The sequence below is a fragment of the Lissotriton vulgaris genome, chromosome 2_1 (assembly GCF_964263255.1).
Source record: "Lissotriton vulgaris chromosome 2_1, aLisVul1.2, whole genome shotgun sequence".
NCBI classification, from domain to species: Eukaryota; Metazoa; Chordata; class Amphibia; order Caudata; family Salamandridae; genus Lissotriton; species Lissotriton vulgaris.
In genome coordinates this window covers 1,104,492,429-1,104,507,460 of record NC_141687.1, presented here as the reverse complement: position 1 = coordinate 1,104,507,460, position 15,032 = coordinate 1,104,492,429, and the positions used below count along the sequence as shown (strand labels likewise).

Sequence of the window (15,032 nt, the reverse complement as noted above, 5' to 3'; positions counted from 1 at the left end):
CACTCCCTGCGGTGTGCAGTATATTGTACAATTTAACTTGCACAATAAATCCCTTCCCAGTAGACATACAGGACTAGAATCACAAACCACAAACTGATGCTCATCGCTGTATTTCCCTATTTTCACTAGCACTGGTTCTGTCAATGGGCTTGTCATTCTCCTGTTTGCGACCCCCACCACTTGAATCGTTTCTCCGGACATGGGCAGACCTGGAACTACGGCTGATCTTATCGTGGATCGAGTGGCCCCTGTGTCTACTAAGAAAGTCGTGGGACACCCTGCCACTTCGTCCTCAACGTACGGTCCCCTCTGATCCACCTCTAAGACTGCCCCGAGGGTACAGTCTTCTCTCTCCACTCTCTGTCCCGTTAGGGGATCAACGTAGTAACACTCCTCTCCTCCTACGAAAATAGGCATCTGTCTATAGGTCTTTCCCCCTGTCGCTATTCGGGGTGGTTGAGGGAACTGGGCTCGTGGAGCTGGGGTCCCCCCTTTGACCACCTTTCCTTGGTATGCTGTTGCCCCTTTTCCTGGAGTGTTTTGAACCTCTTCCTCCTCTATTTCTAGTTCTCCAATTTCAACATTGTAGGGACACTCGCGTTTCCAATGTCCCACCTCGTTACATTGGTGGCACCGGGTTGTCTTTTTCAATGCCGCAATATCTACCCTAGGTTTGGAGTTGGAGTTCTCTTCATTACCTTTGTTCTGGTTATTCTGTCTCCTGCCCCCGGTCCCTGTTCCCTGTTGCTGTTGTCCACCCTTGCCAGCTGACTGCATCTGGACCACCATCAGTTTTTCTTTTAGCTTTTTGGCTTTCGAATCTATCTCATCACTGCAGTACCTAGCATATCTCAGAATTTCGTCTAAAGGTTTATTTTGCCAACAAATCAAGTGTTGCTGAATCATTAAACAAATATCCTGTCTTAAGCCCAAAACGAATTTAGACACAAACTGCCCTATGTCTTTAGGATCCATTACGTCCAACCCGCTATATTGTTTAAACGCCTTCAGCAACCTCTCATAATATTCATGGACCGTCTCCTTGGGTTCCTGCCTAGTTCGATCTATTTTGATCCAATCTATGTCCTGCATTGGCACCTTATCCTTCAGCCAAGTCATCACTATCTCATATTTTGCCATTACTGTCTCGGACGGCCCATTAGTCCGTGCATCTCTCTCTGGTTCTGATGTGGGCAATTCAGCACTGACCTTACATGCTGACCACAAGTCTCCTGGTACCACAATGTCAAACAGGGTGTTCAGGTCAATCCAGAGTACTTTGGAGATTTTTACGAACCTCTCTACCTGCTTGTACCATTCCACTGGATTCTCCCTCAATTTAGGAAAGGAATTGGTAAAGGCAGCTAAGTCCCCCCTACTCCAGGGCACATGCATATAGCTCCCGTTTGCAACCTCACGCAAAGGGTATGCCTCTATCTTTTGTAGCCCTCCCTCTGGGGACATCCCAAGTGTGCTTCTCCTGATGGTCCCTTTCTTGGACCATCTTTCTTCCCATTTATCCAGTGCTCTCCATGTCCTTATTCCGGTGATCAATTCCCTTATGTGTGTTTTTAATCCTGTTGTCCACCCTTGCCAGCTGACTGCATCTGGACCACCATCAGTTTTTCTTTTAGCTTTTTGGCTTTCGAATCCATCTCATCACTGCAGTACCTAGCATATCTCAGAATTTCGTCTAAAGGTTTATTTTGCCAACAAATCAAGTGTTGCTGAATCATTAAACAAATATCCGGTCTTAAGCCCAAAACGAATTTAGACACAAACTGCCCTTTGTCTTTAGGATCCATTACGTCCAACCCGCTATATTGTTTAAACGCCTTCAGCAACCTCTCATAATATTCATGGACCGTCTCCTTGGGTTCCTGCCTAGTTCGATCTATTTTGACCCAATCTATGTCCTGCATTGGCACCTTATCCTTCAGCCAAGTCATCACTATCTCATATTTTGCCATTACTGTCTCGGACGGCCCATTAGTCCGTGCATCTCTCTCTGGTTCTGATGTGGGCAATTCAGCACTGACCTTACATGCTGACCACAAGTCTCCTGGTACCACAATGTCAAACAGGGTGTTCAGGTCAATCCAGAGTACTTTGGAGATTTTTACGAACCTCTCTACCTGCTTGTACCATTCCACTGGATTCTCCCTCAATTTAGGAAAGGAATTGGTAAAGGCAGCTAAGTCCCCCCTACTCCAGGGCACATGCATATAGCTCCCGTTTGCAACCTCACGCAAAGGGTATGCCTCTATCTTTTGTAGCCCTCCCTCTGGGGACATCCCAAGTGTGCTTCTCCTGACGGTCCCTTTCTTGGACCATCTTTCTTCCCATTTATCCAGTGCTCTCCATGTCCTTATTCCGGTGATCAATTCCCTTATGTGTGTTTTTAATCCTATTGTTCTTCTCTCATCTAGGTCCTGATCTGAATAATGTAGCCTGTGGTTACCCTGTAATGCTTTGGTCCTTGACAAGTCTACCATGTATTTTCCAGCCAGTTCGACTAATTTCTCATGTGCTGCTCTCGCTTTCCTAGTGACGTCCTTTGCCATGAACAATATCTCATCTTGCTCGTACATGTCCATTCTCTCCAGAGACAAAGTACCATTTATCATGTCATCCAGATCTGATCTTAAACTGGCGACATCAAGTCTCTTTGCCTTTATCTCGGCTCGCAGTATGTCTTTCTTAGGGTGTTCATTGATATCTCTCCCATCCCAGCTCCGAGTCCTACGCCTAGGCTCAGGGGCGTTAAGGAGAGTCCTCCCTTGTTCCCATCTTTCTAAGTCCCATGCTCGGCCATCTTCCCTTGGAGGGTGGTGAAACACTGCCCTGTTTCCCCCAATTTCATTTTGTCCATCCTGTCTGTTCTCCTTGGCCCCATGATAGGACTCTCTGCTGTTCTCCACCCTGTTGCTATTCCCTCTTTGCCTAGTGTCACTCAGTATCTGGTAAGCTCCTTCTCGACTCCCCATGTCCCCCGTATTCCGTTCATGTCCGTGATCACAGGGGTCACGGCGAGACCTCTCGCAACTCTCGTTTTGTCCACTATTGCCAGACGCATGGTGTGTGCACTTAAAGCTGTCCCGGTACTCCTGCGTTCTCCTATCCCCTTCACTGTGGATGGGACGGGACACCCCCCCCCCCACACTCCTGGCTCCTGTTCTCCAGTACTGATCTACCTCCACTTCTGGTACGACAAGTATCTTCTCTATTTTCTTGACTCCTCCCGTCCCACTCCGGACTGCTTTCGTCAGCCCCGCAGTGAGTCCGGACCCTGCTATCTTGGCTTTCCCTTCCAGCTTCCGCTGGTATCAGGCTCTTGTGAGCCTCCACTGCCGCATCCCATTCCTTCAGGTACTCTCTTAACTCCTGGAAGGATTTCGGCCCTGATCCCCTCAGATCCATCGGCCATCTCGGGCCCCCCTGATCTCTTGTGGGATCTACTGCTGTGTGTACTGGGTTACTCCAATCTCTTGGTCCTGGCAGCTGTCTTGGGGAATTGATCGTATCGTCCCTCCTCCCCATTTCTGCTCTCTCCCTGTCCAATCGTACCTGTTCCTCCCCACTGGCTCTCTCTGGGTCATAAATCGATACTATAGGACCTATAGTAACAGGTACTTGCAGGGCGTCTGGCAGTGCATAGGATGTGGCACGCTCCGTTTCTGGCGCCTTTTGTACCACAAACCTTCCGACTACCCTCTGCACCGGACTAGGTTGAGGCAATGCTTTACTTGCAGTGGGATCCCAATCTGTGCTAGGAAGCGGTCTATACTCCCCTATGCCAGCCCCCCCTTCTCTGCTTGGCTCGGCATTTTCTGTCTCTCTGTTGTACGGGGGTGGTCTATCTGTTAGCAACCTATTTATCAGGCTGTCCTCTGTCTCGCTCTCATCATCCTCCTCTAATGGGCTCCTGTTTTCCGCCACCTCTATCACTGGGTACAATTTGTTTACTTCAAGGTTATGCACTCTCCATCTTTTAGCATCCGGATCCCATTTGGCATCCTGTACTGCTCTTACCGATCTTTTTACCCTTTCTTGGCGCCTGTTCTGGTTTCTATCGTGCGCCGCCCTAATCCATGCATTGAGAGCTTCAAACTGAGTCGGTCTAGGCAGAGGTCTCATTGAGGTCATAACTGCTTTTAATCGATGTAATACCTCTAATCTAAACGTCCCGTACTTTGGAAACGTCAGTTCCTCATTCCCTTCTGTAATCTTACACCAATTTGAAATCCATAATATAGTATGCAACCCAACATTCGTTGCCATATAATTTGCCGGCGTACCCTCCGGCGGGGCTTCTTCCCCATCATAAGATCTCCGCCTCTCTCTCTTAAACGCTGCTATTAACCATTTAAAACATTTCATGATTAAACGCACAATTTCCTGCTTCGCTATTCTGTTTACTTCCTGGTGACAATCCGCCAATCCTAGCGCGGCTTTGCTAGCTGGCCTATCACAGCGCGGTCTCACCCTTACCGGCCAATCCCAGCGCGGCACTTTCTGACGTCACTCGTCTCCCCTCTCGCAGCAGTTCCCCTCCTTTCTCAGCTCGTCTCCCGGTCACGCATGCGTCCCATTCATACACCGAAAAATGACTACTTCCGACCAAGCGATCACTTTTCTTGACTGTACGTCCACAGTCTATCTGTAATTGTCGCCACAACTGACGAAATGCCTTTCCCGGCAATCATCTCTCTGATAGGTTGCTTACACACAGTAACTTCCGACCAGCGTCCGTTACTCACACGCTCATTCTTACGTTCCCCCTATCACGGTCCTGCGGGCGATCAATGGTACCTCATGACCCCCTTCACACTTGGTTGACAATTACTCTGGATGTCCGATACACCCGAACCACTAAAGCTCTCTTCTGAACTTAAGATTTGCACCGGTTGCGCGCGCTCACGACCTGTTCCACAGTCACTCTACAGGCATTCAACTCCGCAAGACATTACAACATAGATGCAACACAAAAACACCGCAATCTAACACGCATGACCCTTTATACTCACTCTCGACCGTTACTGCTGCTTTTCTTTCTCGCGCCGTCAGCACCCTCTTCGGCGGGCGGTTCTTCCGATCATCGATCTCTAGGGGCCTTGGGGTAATCTAACCTGGCCTAGATCACCTTCCTCAAGATGGCAACCATCCTCTATAGCTACCAACTCAGAGGGCGGGATTTTTGATCTCTATCTTATCACTCTAGATCTAAACCCCGTTCTGGTCGATTGAATCTTTATTGCCTGTCATTGAGGAAAGAAAGTGCATCCAATACCAGGTTAGTTTGATCAATAATGGGCTCGACTCTGAAAAACCACATACTACTTCTAAGTTTTAAAGGTTTATTACAGAGTCATTGATAACTGCAAGTACAGACATCTCAAAATGAGATTCAAAAGATATAGAGGCACTAATACAAACATATGTTCTCTAAAAGCTCTTAGGCGAGCAAAGAACACTACTAGAACTAGTTCCAAAATCAGCAGGGCTGCAAGCATAGACACGAATTGAGATCTATCCGTCATTTACAAAGGAAGGAAGGAATCAGGTTAGGCTGTCCCTACCCTGTACTAGATGGTATCCCTACTTAACAAGGTCCCAACCTATCAAAGGTGTCAGCTGTGAATGTCTTCCTAAGAAGATCACCCACTCTTAGTCTTTAGGTGAAAACCTATGATCTCCAGTCATGACCCCTCTCTGCCTACCCATCCGCTCTCTGAAGGGTCCTCAGGCATCTGCTCTCTCTCCCCCCAAGGGTGCTGTCCCTAATACAAAAACCCAATTACAGTTGAAACGCCCCTCACGAGACGCCCCTCACGTGGTGTCGATTCTGGCTTTTTCCATGATGATCTTCCTCTGGGCCTCGTGCTTAGCGTTGACCTTGCTTCTCAGGCTCTTCTCCAGCCTGCTGATACCCCCTAAACATTCCTGAATCCTCCTCCATGTCTGTACCAGTCTACTCGAACAGAGCTCTATTCATTAAACTTTTAATCGAAACCCCCTCGCACCTGCAGACAGACATCCGCAGCTTGAATCCCAATTCTCATAGACTTTTAACAGAAGTTTGCAACTTATTTCTCAATACAATTCGACATGTATCAGCACGTGCAAATTAGAAAACCCTTTTTCTCTCTTCAGGCCTACAACCCTTCTAGCAGAGGTTCTATTCTCTTCAAATCCTTTCGAAAACTAAAATAACATGTTTAGCATCTCATTCTTGGATAATGAAAAAAACACTTCTATGGAATATAAATCTAGTGAATAAACAAATTACTATAACCTTAGTGCAATCCATGTTTATGTATAAGTGTACATTTCTAAACCCTTCTGCCCTGGCCATGAGGCCTGTTCCCTTCGATGCTTTGCAGCATGACATTCCTCCATTAGCAGCTACATAACATGGATCATGATTAATCACGTCTAATAAGAATACATTTTCCACACATTTCTGCGTCAGTCCCACTTCTATATGAATTTTCTATGTTAACTACACACGTCTAAGTATAGGTGAATATATCTTCAACACTTACAGGCACTTCTATTATAATTGTGCGACTAACTTGTATTTATGGTGCACTCATGCATTTTGTTCAGTTTGCGCTCTCTCACACTACACATGTGATACAAACACAAAGGCACACAACTAGCGATACACAGTCAAACACATAGATATGCACATTGTGCTATGGGTTGGGTCTGAGCAAGTGGGTGGCACTGTTTCTTCCGACCTTGGCGTAAATTAAAATCCTGCATTTTTTCCTGCATTGATGATTCTTGCCTGCGTCTTCCTCTTCAGCTTTCCTATCCCCCTCCACCCCCGAACAAGGTCTTCTTAGAGCCTATCAAGCGCCCACCAACCACCCTCAAGACTCTCAAAGCTAGGTTTGATGATGCCACCGCCAGCAAGTTCTTCTTCCAAGACTGGGGGGCTCAGCCCCGGATTCGATATGGGGATGGCCAAGATGGAATATCTCTCCGCCCGCTGGTGAGGATGCTTGCCATGGCAGCTGACAGGGTCCAAAGCAAAGAATAAAGAGAATGAAGCCAACATACTTACCTGGGGGCACTAGTGCTAGTGTGTGGGTGTTGGAGCCTATGTGAACGTATGTGTTATTAGAACTGATTTGTGATTTTACATTTCAACTTCAATATAAAGCTTTCTGGGTGCCTCAATCAATTTACAAGGAAGTGGTTGACATAGAAAGTAGGTCCAGTTGTTGTGTGATGTAAAAATACCCACCTCATTGATGTGATAATATATTTGCTTTGAAGGTAGACTGCTCAATTCTGTAAAGTCAGAGGACTCACTGTTGTGACATTTTGAAACCCACTGGTTCTTGCTCTGATTGACTTGTTTCATTCTTTTCTTGTTCGCTGTGTGAGTGATGTGGGTTGAGTTGTTGCAGGTGACTGGGTGTGAATGTTTGGTGATGTTCAGCATTCTATCCATCATTTTATTTTGCTGCTATAGTCGCGGGAAAGGTATGCCCAGATGTGGATCCCGCACTCGCTATGCCACTGGTTTCAAGCTAGTCTGGCTGACATGGGGTGATACCCCGACACCTGTCCCAGGATGCTTGTTTTCCAGTCCAGGTAGGACCTGGGCTGGCAATTCATGATGAACTGTTCAAATGGGGAGCATGGTCAAGACTGATTTGATTACGACTGGGTCCAAACTGAGGTGGCATGGTGAGCAAAAAAACAATGGATTTAACCCATTACTGTGGCCTGGGGGTGAATGTTCGACAATGTTCATCAGTCCCTCCATCAACTTTTTGTGCTGCTATTGTGCAGGCTTCCCCTGTTCATGAAGTGGACACTCGGGTTGCCTTGTTTCGCCCTTCTTTACACTTTTACTCTCAGTGGTCTGGTTCAGGTATCTCCTACTTCCCCTCTCTGTTGTGTTTGTGCTCTGACTGAGATTTCTGATACCTCCCTAGTTCATTCTTATAGTACAGGGTTTGCGTTGCTTTACACTTATCTTTTCAAAACGTGACTGCTGTGGTTGATGCATCTCTATGGGTATCTCTTGATGATTCTTCTGTCATGTCCCAATGAGGATTACCTCTTGGTGTTCAAGCAGTTAGTGTAACTTTCATCTTCTTGAATGGTTCCATTTCAGCCATCACCTGGGGTCATTTCAAGCCTATGCCCCTCGGTGATATATTAGCATTGCATTGAAGATTCCTCTTGGATTAGGCTTGCCATCGAGTGAACCAAGTAGCTCTTGCACATTCTTCTTCTGCTACTTTTTGGCACTGTGTGGATCAGTCCTGTTCCTATTAACACTTTCTAATCACCTCTTATAGCCCAAGCTTGAGCAAGAAACCACCACGAAGAGCACCTATCAACCCAAGAAGGGGGAGAGGGTGAGGAACTGCAAGCCGGCACATGATTCTATTGAGCTATTCGGGGACCAGGACTTCTCCACCGTCCACAGGGAGACATACAGGTAAAGAGGGTGCTAACCAGGGGCGTAGCTACCATTGGTCCAACCAGTGCAATGCACCGGTGCCCAGCGAAAGGAGGGGGCCCAGCCTGCTCTGCAACAACTGATGTTATTTCAGAGGATACCTGTTCTGATTCTTTTTTTTTTAGATACAACGCATGTCAAGGGATTGTCTGTGTTCACTTTTCAGGGTAAGGGGTGCAGAGTGAGTAGAGGATAAGGGAGCAATAAAGAAGAGAGAGGAAAGAAACGAAAAATGGAGAGGGTGGGAGAACTGGGAGAAGGGTCAGAAAAGGTGACAGAGTGGGACATGGAACTAAGGTTGAGGGAGAAAGAGGAAGGAGGTAAGGAGGTAAGGATGAGCAAAGTGGGCAAGGGAAAAGGAAGAGAAAAATAACAGAAATAAGCAGAGAGGGAGGAAACAGATGAGGATGAGTGAGAGCCAGAGGAGGGTGAAGATAGAGACTGGGGAAGGCAATTGAGAGGAGAGGATTAAATGGATGAAGGAGATGAGGGAAAAGAGTGGTGAAGATAGGGAAACGCCACATCTTATCTTGCTCAGTGCACAGAAATACGGGTAAATCAAGAGCATTCAAAAAACCTTTGAGAGAGCCAGTCCAATAGATGCAATATATGTTATAGGAGGCCTTGACCATCACACAAAATCTTCGTCCATCTGCTTATGATGGCACCAACCAAGGCTTCCTAACCAATACGTGAAGTCAGAAACAATACTGTGCAGTAGAATAAGTTAACAACTGGTTCGATTTATAGCCCTATGTTGCTGAATTGTAGGACACCATTATTTCAGGTTGTTATATTTGCAGATGTTACCTCAACGGTTAAACAAAATCCCTCACACCAGTTGAATGAGAAATGAATGTATTCTTGTATTCTTCAAACAATCTTGTTGGATACTGCACACTAGGGGACAATATTATGCATCCCCTAAGGGAAACATCTCTGAGTTTTGGGTAAATTAGAAGAACTGAGTTTTTCTGGCCTGAAAAATTAAGAATTTCTGAAAAGTAACATTGCCAGATTCAGAATAAAGGATTAGTTCATAGCAGGATTCGTGTCGCAAATAAGGCAAACATTAAAATCTGGATATATGTATGTAAACAAACATATTTATATGTATACATATCTATATATATTTTTTCAATGGTGCTCGCTCCACCCGCAACTTCCAGCCGGATTCGCACAAGAAGACGAGGCAGACCCAATTTGGTGCTTTTGAATTTATTTTCTCACAACGCCACCAAAACCCTCACGATGCGTTTCGGCAGATCCCTGCCTTGATCACATGACAACATGGTCGTGAAGCACACACCTTTTTAAAGTGCCAGTGCAGTTATAAACATAAAAGAAATATTTACATGTGCTGGGGTCGTCTTTCTTTTTCAGATTACATCAACATTTCAGTTTCTTAATAGCTGTAAAATACAGTTTATAACACCAGTGACATAAAAGTAGATAATATTTGTAAAATATTTTTAAAACCAACTAATTGTAAAATACAATTTGGACTCTACGCGGCATATAAGTAAAAAAATAACAATAATTGTAAAATAAATTTTTTCCACAATACTTGCATAAATGTATATATGTGTGTGTGTTTATAAGTGTGTGTATGTATATATATATATATATATATATATATATATATATATATATATATATATATATATATATATATATACACACTTATATCCAATGAATTCGGCGAAGAAACGACCAGCGCCTACTGAATCACGGCAGGCCACAGCGAGGTTCGCCAACCCCCAACAAATCCACCAACAGTTGTTTTTTAAACAACACGCTGAGGCCCATGCTTGCTCCTTAGTGAAGTTTTATTTCAGCAAAGTCACCCGACGCGTTTTGCAGCGTTTGCTGCTTGTTCACGGGTATGGGTGCCATATTACATCAATAAAGTTATATTCAAAGCTTACACCATGTGACATTCATTTTCAACAAAAAGTGAAAACAGACTTTGATAAATACATTTCCCTTTCAGTGTGGTTTAAGTAAATTACAATTTCAATAATGTTCGAGCAAATCAAAGTATATATAAAGTGCAGTGTAAATATGAACCAGCGCCATCAAGCTTACAATTCATTTAAAGGATCTTTACATCAAGTTCACTCGACTGATGGCCGGACTCCATTTCCCAGTTATATACATGGGATAGCAATACCTGTTGAATCAGATGCATCGTGTCAAATATCCCGCCCATGTGGACACATATTCAATGATATAGGTTCTGATCACACCGCCCGTGTGTCATATTACATTGTATGTATGTATTTCAAACATACTTTTAACGAGCTCATTAAGAAACTCAATCCCCCGTAATGCTACAGTGGCAGCCACAGAGATCCAGTTTATGACATGACGGTGAGTCCATTAATGGTTCATAAAAACTATCTTGCCTTTGTAGGCAATTCATACTGCAAAACATATACTTTCGATATAAGTAACAGTCAGTGTCGGATAACAACTAAATATACATACATATATATATTTATCACCTTCACCTCCTCCGAAAGGAAAGAGCAGTGACCACAGGGAAGACACAAGAGAGCACTTTATTGAGGAAATGTCCCGGGCGAATGTATTTCGGCGTGTCGGCCTTCTTCAACTGTAAGTGCTGCGGCTTTGGCAGTCCTGCCTCCATGCTGATATATGTGCCTTGCTCCGCCCCCTGATGAAATTAGGCACTCCCTAGCAGTCCTGTGTGGAAGGACTACCTGACCCACAATGTCTCGGTTTGGTGCATCGCAGGATTGGGGATGCTCGCGTGGGGTGACACTTTCTGGAGTGGCAGTCGGCGGCAGGCTCAGACATCAAACTTGCTGAGAGGTGAGGCAAATCCACAGTTCAATGCCCCCTCGGGTCTCCCTTGATACCGCCACAACCCCTCCACATGAACTCTTCAGCGGGGGCAGCACAGGAATCCCGGTTGCCCAAGTAGGAGAAATGAATATCTCCCAACCGCGTATCCTCCATGAGTTGAGGTGTGTTCAAACGTGATCGTTGACACAATCCACAAAGAATGCTCAGACGAGCTAGCCAGGGCGTTTGAACCTCTTGTGTGGCGGGGGTCACTGAAATGCGCTCTGGCTTGGCGCATAATTTCATCACCTTCACCTCCTCCGAAAGGAAAGAGCAGTGACCACGGGGAAGATACAAGAGAGCACTTTATTTAGGAAATGTCCCGGGCGAATGCATTTTGGCGTGTCGGCCTTCTTCAGCACCCCTCTTCAACTGTAAGTGCTGTGGTTTTGGCAGCCCTGCCTCCATGCTGATATATGTGCCTTGCACCGCCCCCTGATTAAATTAGGCACTCCCTAGCAGTCCTGCGTAGAAGGACTACCTGACCCACAATGCCTCGGTTTGGTGCATCGCGGGATCGGGGATGCTTGTGTGGGGTGACACTTTCTGGAGTGGCAGTCGGTGGCAGGCGCAGACATCAAACTTGCTGAGAGGTGAGGCAAATCCACAGTTCAATGCCCCCTCGGGTCTCCCTTGATACCGCCACAACCCTCCACATGAATTCTTCGCGGGGGCAGCACAGGAATCCCGGTCGCCCAAGTAGGAGAAATGAATATCTCCCAACCGCGTATCCTCCATGCGTTGAGGTGTGTTCAAACGTGATCGTTAACACAATCCACAAAGAATGCTCAGACGAGCTAGCTAGGGAGTTTGAACCTCTTGTGTGGCGGGGGTCACTGAAATGCGCTCTGGCTTGGTGCATAATTTCATTACCTTCACCTCCTCCGAAAGGAAAGAGCAGTGACCACAGGGAAGATACAAGAGAGCACTTTATTGAGGAAATGTCCCGGGCGAATGCATTTCGGCGTGTCGGCCTTCTTCAGCTCCCCTCTTCAACTGTAAGTGCTGCGGCTTTGGCAGTCCTGCCTCCATGCTGATATATGTGCCTTGCTCCACCCCCTGATGAAATTTGGCACTCCCTAGCAGTCCTGCGTGGAAGGACTACCAGACCCACAATGCCTCAGTTTGGTGCATCGCGGGATTGGGGATGCTCGCGTGGGGTAACACTTTCTGGAGTGGCAGTCGGTGGCAGGCGCAGACATCAAACTTGCTGAGAGGTGAGGCAAATCCACAGTTCAATGCTCCCTCGGGTCTCCCTTGATACCGCCACAACCCCTCCACATGAACTCTTCAGCGGGGGCAGCACAGAAATCCCGGTTGCCCAAGTAGGAGAAATTAATATCTCCCAACCGCGTATCCTCCATGCGTTGAGGTGTGTTCAAACGTGATCGATACATATATACATATATATCACACCACCTCCTCCAATGAGCAAAGAAGCAGAGGCCACAGCGGGGAATCTGGTGGCGCTTTATTTGATGTTTAGGCATAATGCATTTCTGCCGCAGTTCGGCCTTCCTCAGATGCCATCAATGTCTCTGGAGACTCCTTCTCCCGTTAAAAATCACCCTGCCACCATTCCATTGGATGGAGAGCGCCACACCCCCTCGTTGAATATCTCCTCACTGCTAGTAGTTCATAGGAACTACATGCCCCAGAGTTCATTTCTCAGGTAAGTGCTGCACGGGGTGAGTCTGTGTGGAATTGCAATGTGTGTCAGGGTAACGGTATGAATGACGGTCAATGTCCAGTAATTAAGATCACTCAGTGCTTCCTTCAGTCCCCAAACGTTCCAGTCCCCCAAAACATAAATGTCCGCCGGGCTGGGGTCAGGAGACAATGCATTCTGATCTTCCATGGAGTCATGGACCGCGTTGCAGCCGCCCCGGTTTCCGTTGTGTAGAGAGACGGGCACCTTGGACATGCAGAAAAAATGCCGAAGCAGAGACCAGATAAGCCCAGGCCACTTTGAAGAATGGGGCCCCTGTAGCGCGTTTCTGGAAACTGCACAAAATATCACACCACCTCCTCCAAAGAGCGCAGAAGCAGAGGCCACAGCGGGGAATCTGGTGGAAGCGCTTTATTTGTTGTTGAGGCATAATGCATTTCGGCCGCAGTTCGGCCTTCCTTAGATGCCATCAATGTCTCTGAAGACTCCTTCTCCCGTTTAAATATATATATATTTATGATTTGCACATTGTGCCACAAATGTGATTCAAAGGAAAGGAAATAATCGCGTTTTTTGCACAAATCATAAAAGGTGTAATGTGATTTTAAAAATAAGCTTGATGTTAAATAATATGTTACAAAAATATATATTATTTATTGTATGAATATGTTAATAGTATTTATTGCGTATTTTGCACATACTATTAAGCATTTATGCTGCTATATTGCAAAAACATTGCTGTTACACTCCCAAAATGTTTCGCTGTCCAGAACTGTAATCATGCAAAAAAACGAAGATCCTAAAAATAATGGAAGATTCCACGAAATTGCTTGTTTTACGCAGAAGTATGTTTTCACTGTTTATGGTCACATGGTTTTGAAAGGTGAAAAAAACATGTATATATAAGCTGACAAGTACTGCATGCCCGTTATGTGAACAAGGGTATTCGTTACCCGAAACGCGTCATGCCGAGTGAGAGGAGGGACAGTAAACCTACCTGAGAAGCTCTACATTGCCTGGTGGTCCGTTATTTCTGTGTTGCCGTCCTGGAGAAACAGAAAGTATCTGTATATATATATATATATATATATTCACTGAAAAAACCATAGGTTTCACACCAGTTATAGTTAGGAATTAGCATTTAAAAAACCTATTAAATTCACTGAAAAAACCATAGGTTTCACACCAGTTATAGTTAGCTGGAAATTTTACTGATATAAAACCATTGAAATTCCCACGTTATAGTTAGTCGGACTCACTATAACTTGCGCGTACAATGCACTGCTGATGACATCACTCATGACATCACTGATGAGACCATCCAGTGAATGTGTGTCTTTCTGAAAAATAAATTTGTTTTATATATGTATTTGTAAAGGTCGATGGAAGAATAAATGTTTAAATAAGTGTGTAAATGGATGTTTTTTTAAAAAAAATTGGTTGGGTAACTGGCTTATTAAGTGTATCTTAGTGAATACATATATTAGCGAGTATTGTTTAAATATTTAAATGTTTGTATCAGTGTTTCTCTTTGTGTATAAGTGGCTGCATGGGGTTGGTGACTGACTCACTGTTTGTATGTGTTTTGAAGACAGCATATGTGCAGGACTGTATGGGTGGATGAGTGTATATATGTGTGTGTTAGTGAGTGAATGACTGTCTCACTAGTGTCTTCATTAGTAACGACATATGTTTTAATCTAGTATATGTGAGTATTGATGTATATAAGTGAGTATAGTATATATAGTGAGAGATTGTAGGAGTTCCTGTGTAAATAAGTATGTGTTTCTATAAGTGATTGTTTAAGAGAGTAAGTATGGGTAAGTTTCCTTAGAAGTAAGGTGGCAGTGTGTGTATAAATGTATATGCAAATAAATGGATGTTCAATAGTTTATTTGCATGTGTGAGTATGTGTGTGAGTAACTTTTGGATGATTGCTGATGTGTAACAGGATGTGTAGGTGTATCACTACATATGATGAGTGAGTATATATGAGTGACTATA

General features: G+C 45.1%; 1 protein-coding gene across 1 annotated transcript in view; it reads left to right on the top strand.

Annotated features, from left to right (window-relative positions):
- The window catches only part of LOC147731675 (uncharacterized), a 100,238-nt gene that overhangs the window by 41,458 nt on the left and 43,748 nt on the right, over positions 1–15,032 (top strand). The window contains exons 8-9 of the mRNA XM_086956816.1: positions 6,812–7,000; positions 8,325–8,467. Of these exons, the coding sequence (XP_086812942.1) occupies positions 6,812–7,000; positions 8,325–8,467 (332 nt within the window). The remainder of the gene's footprint in view (positions 1–6,811; positions 7,001–8,324; positions 8,468–15,032) is intronic.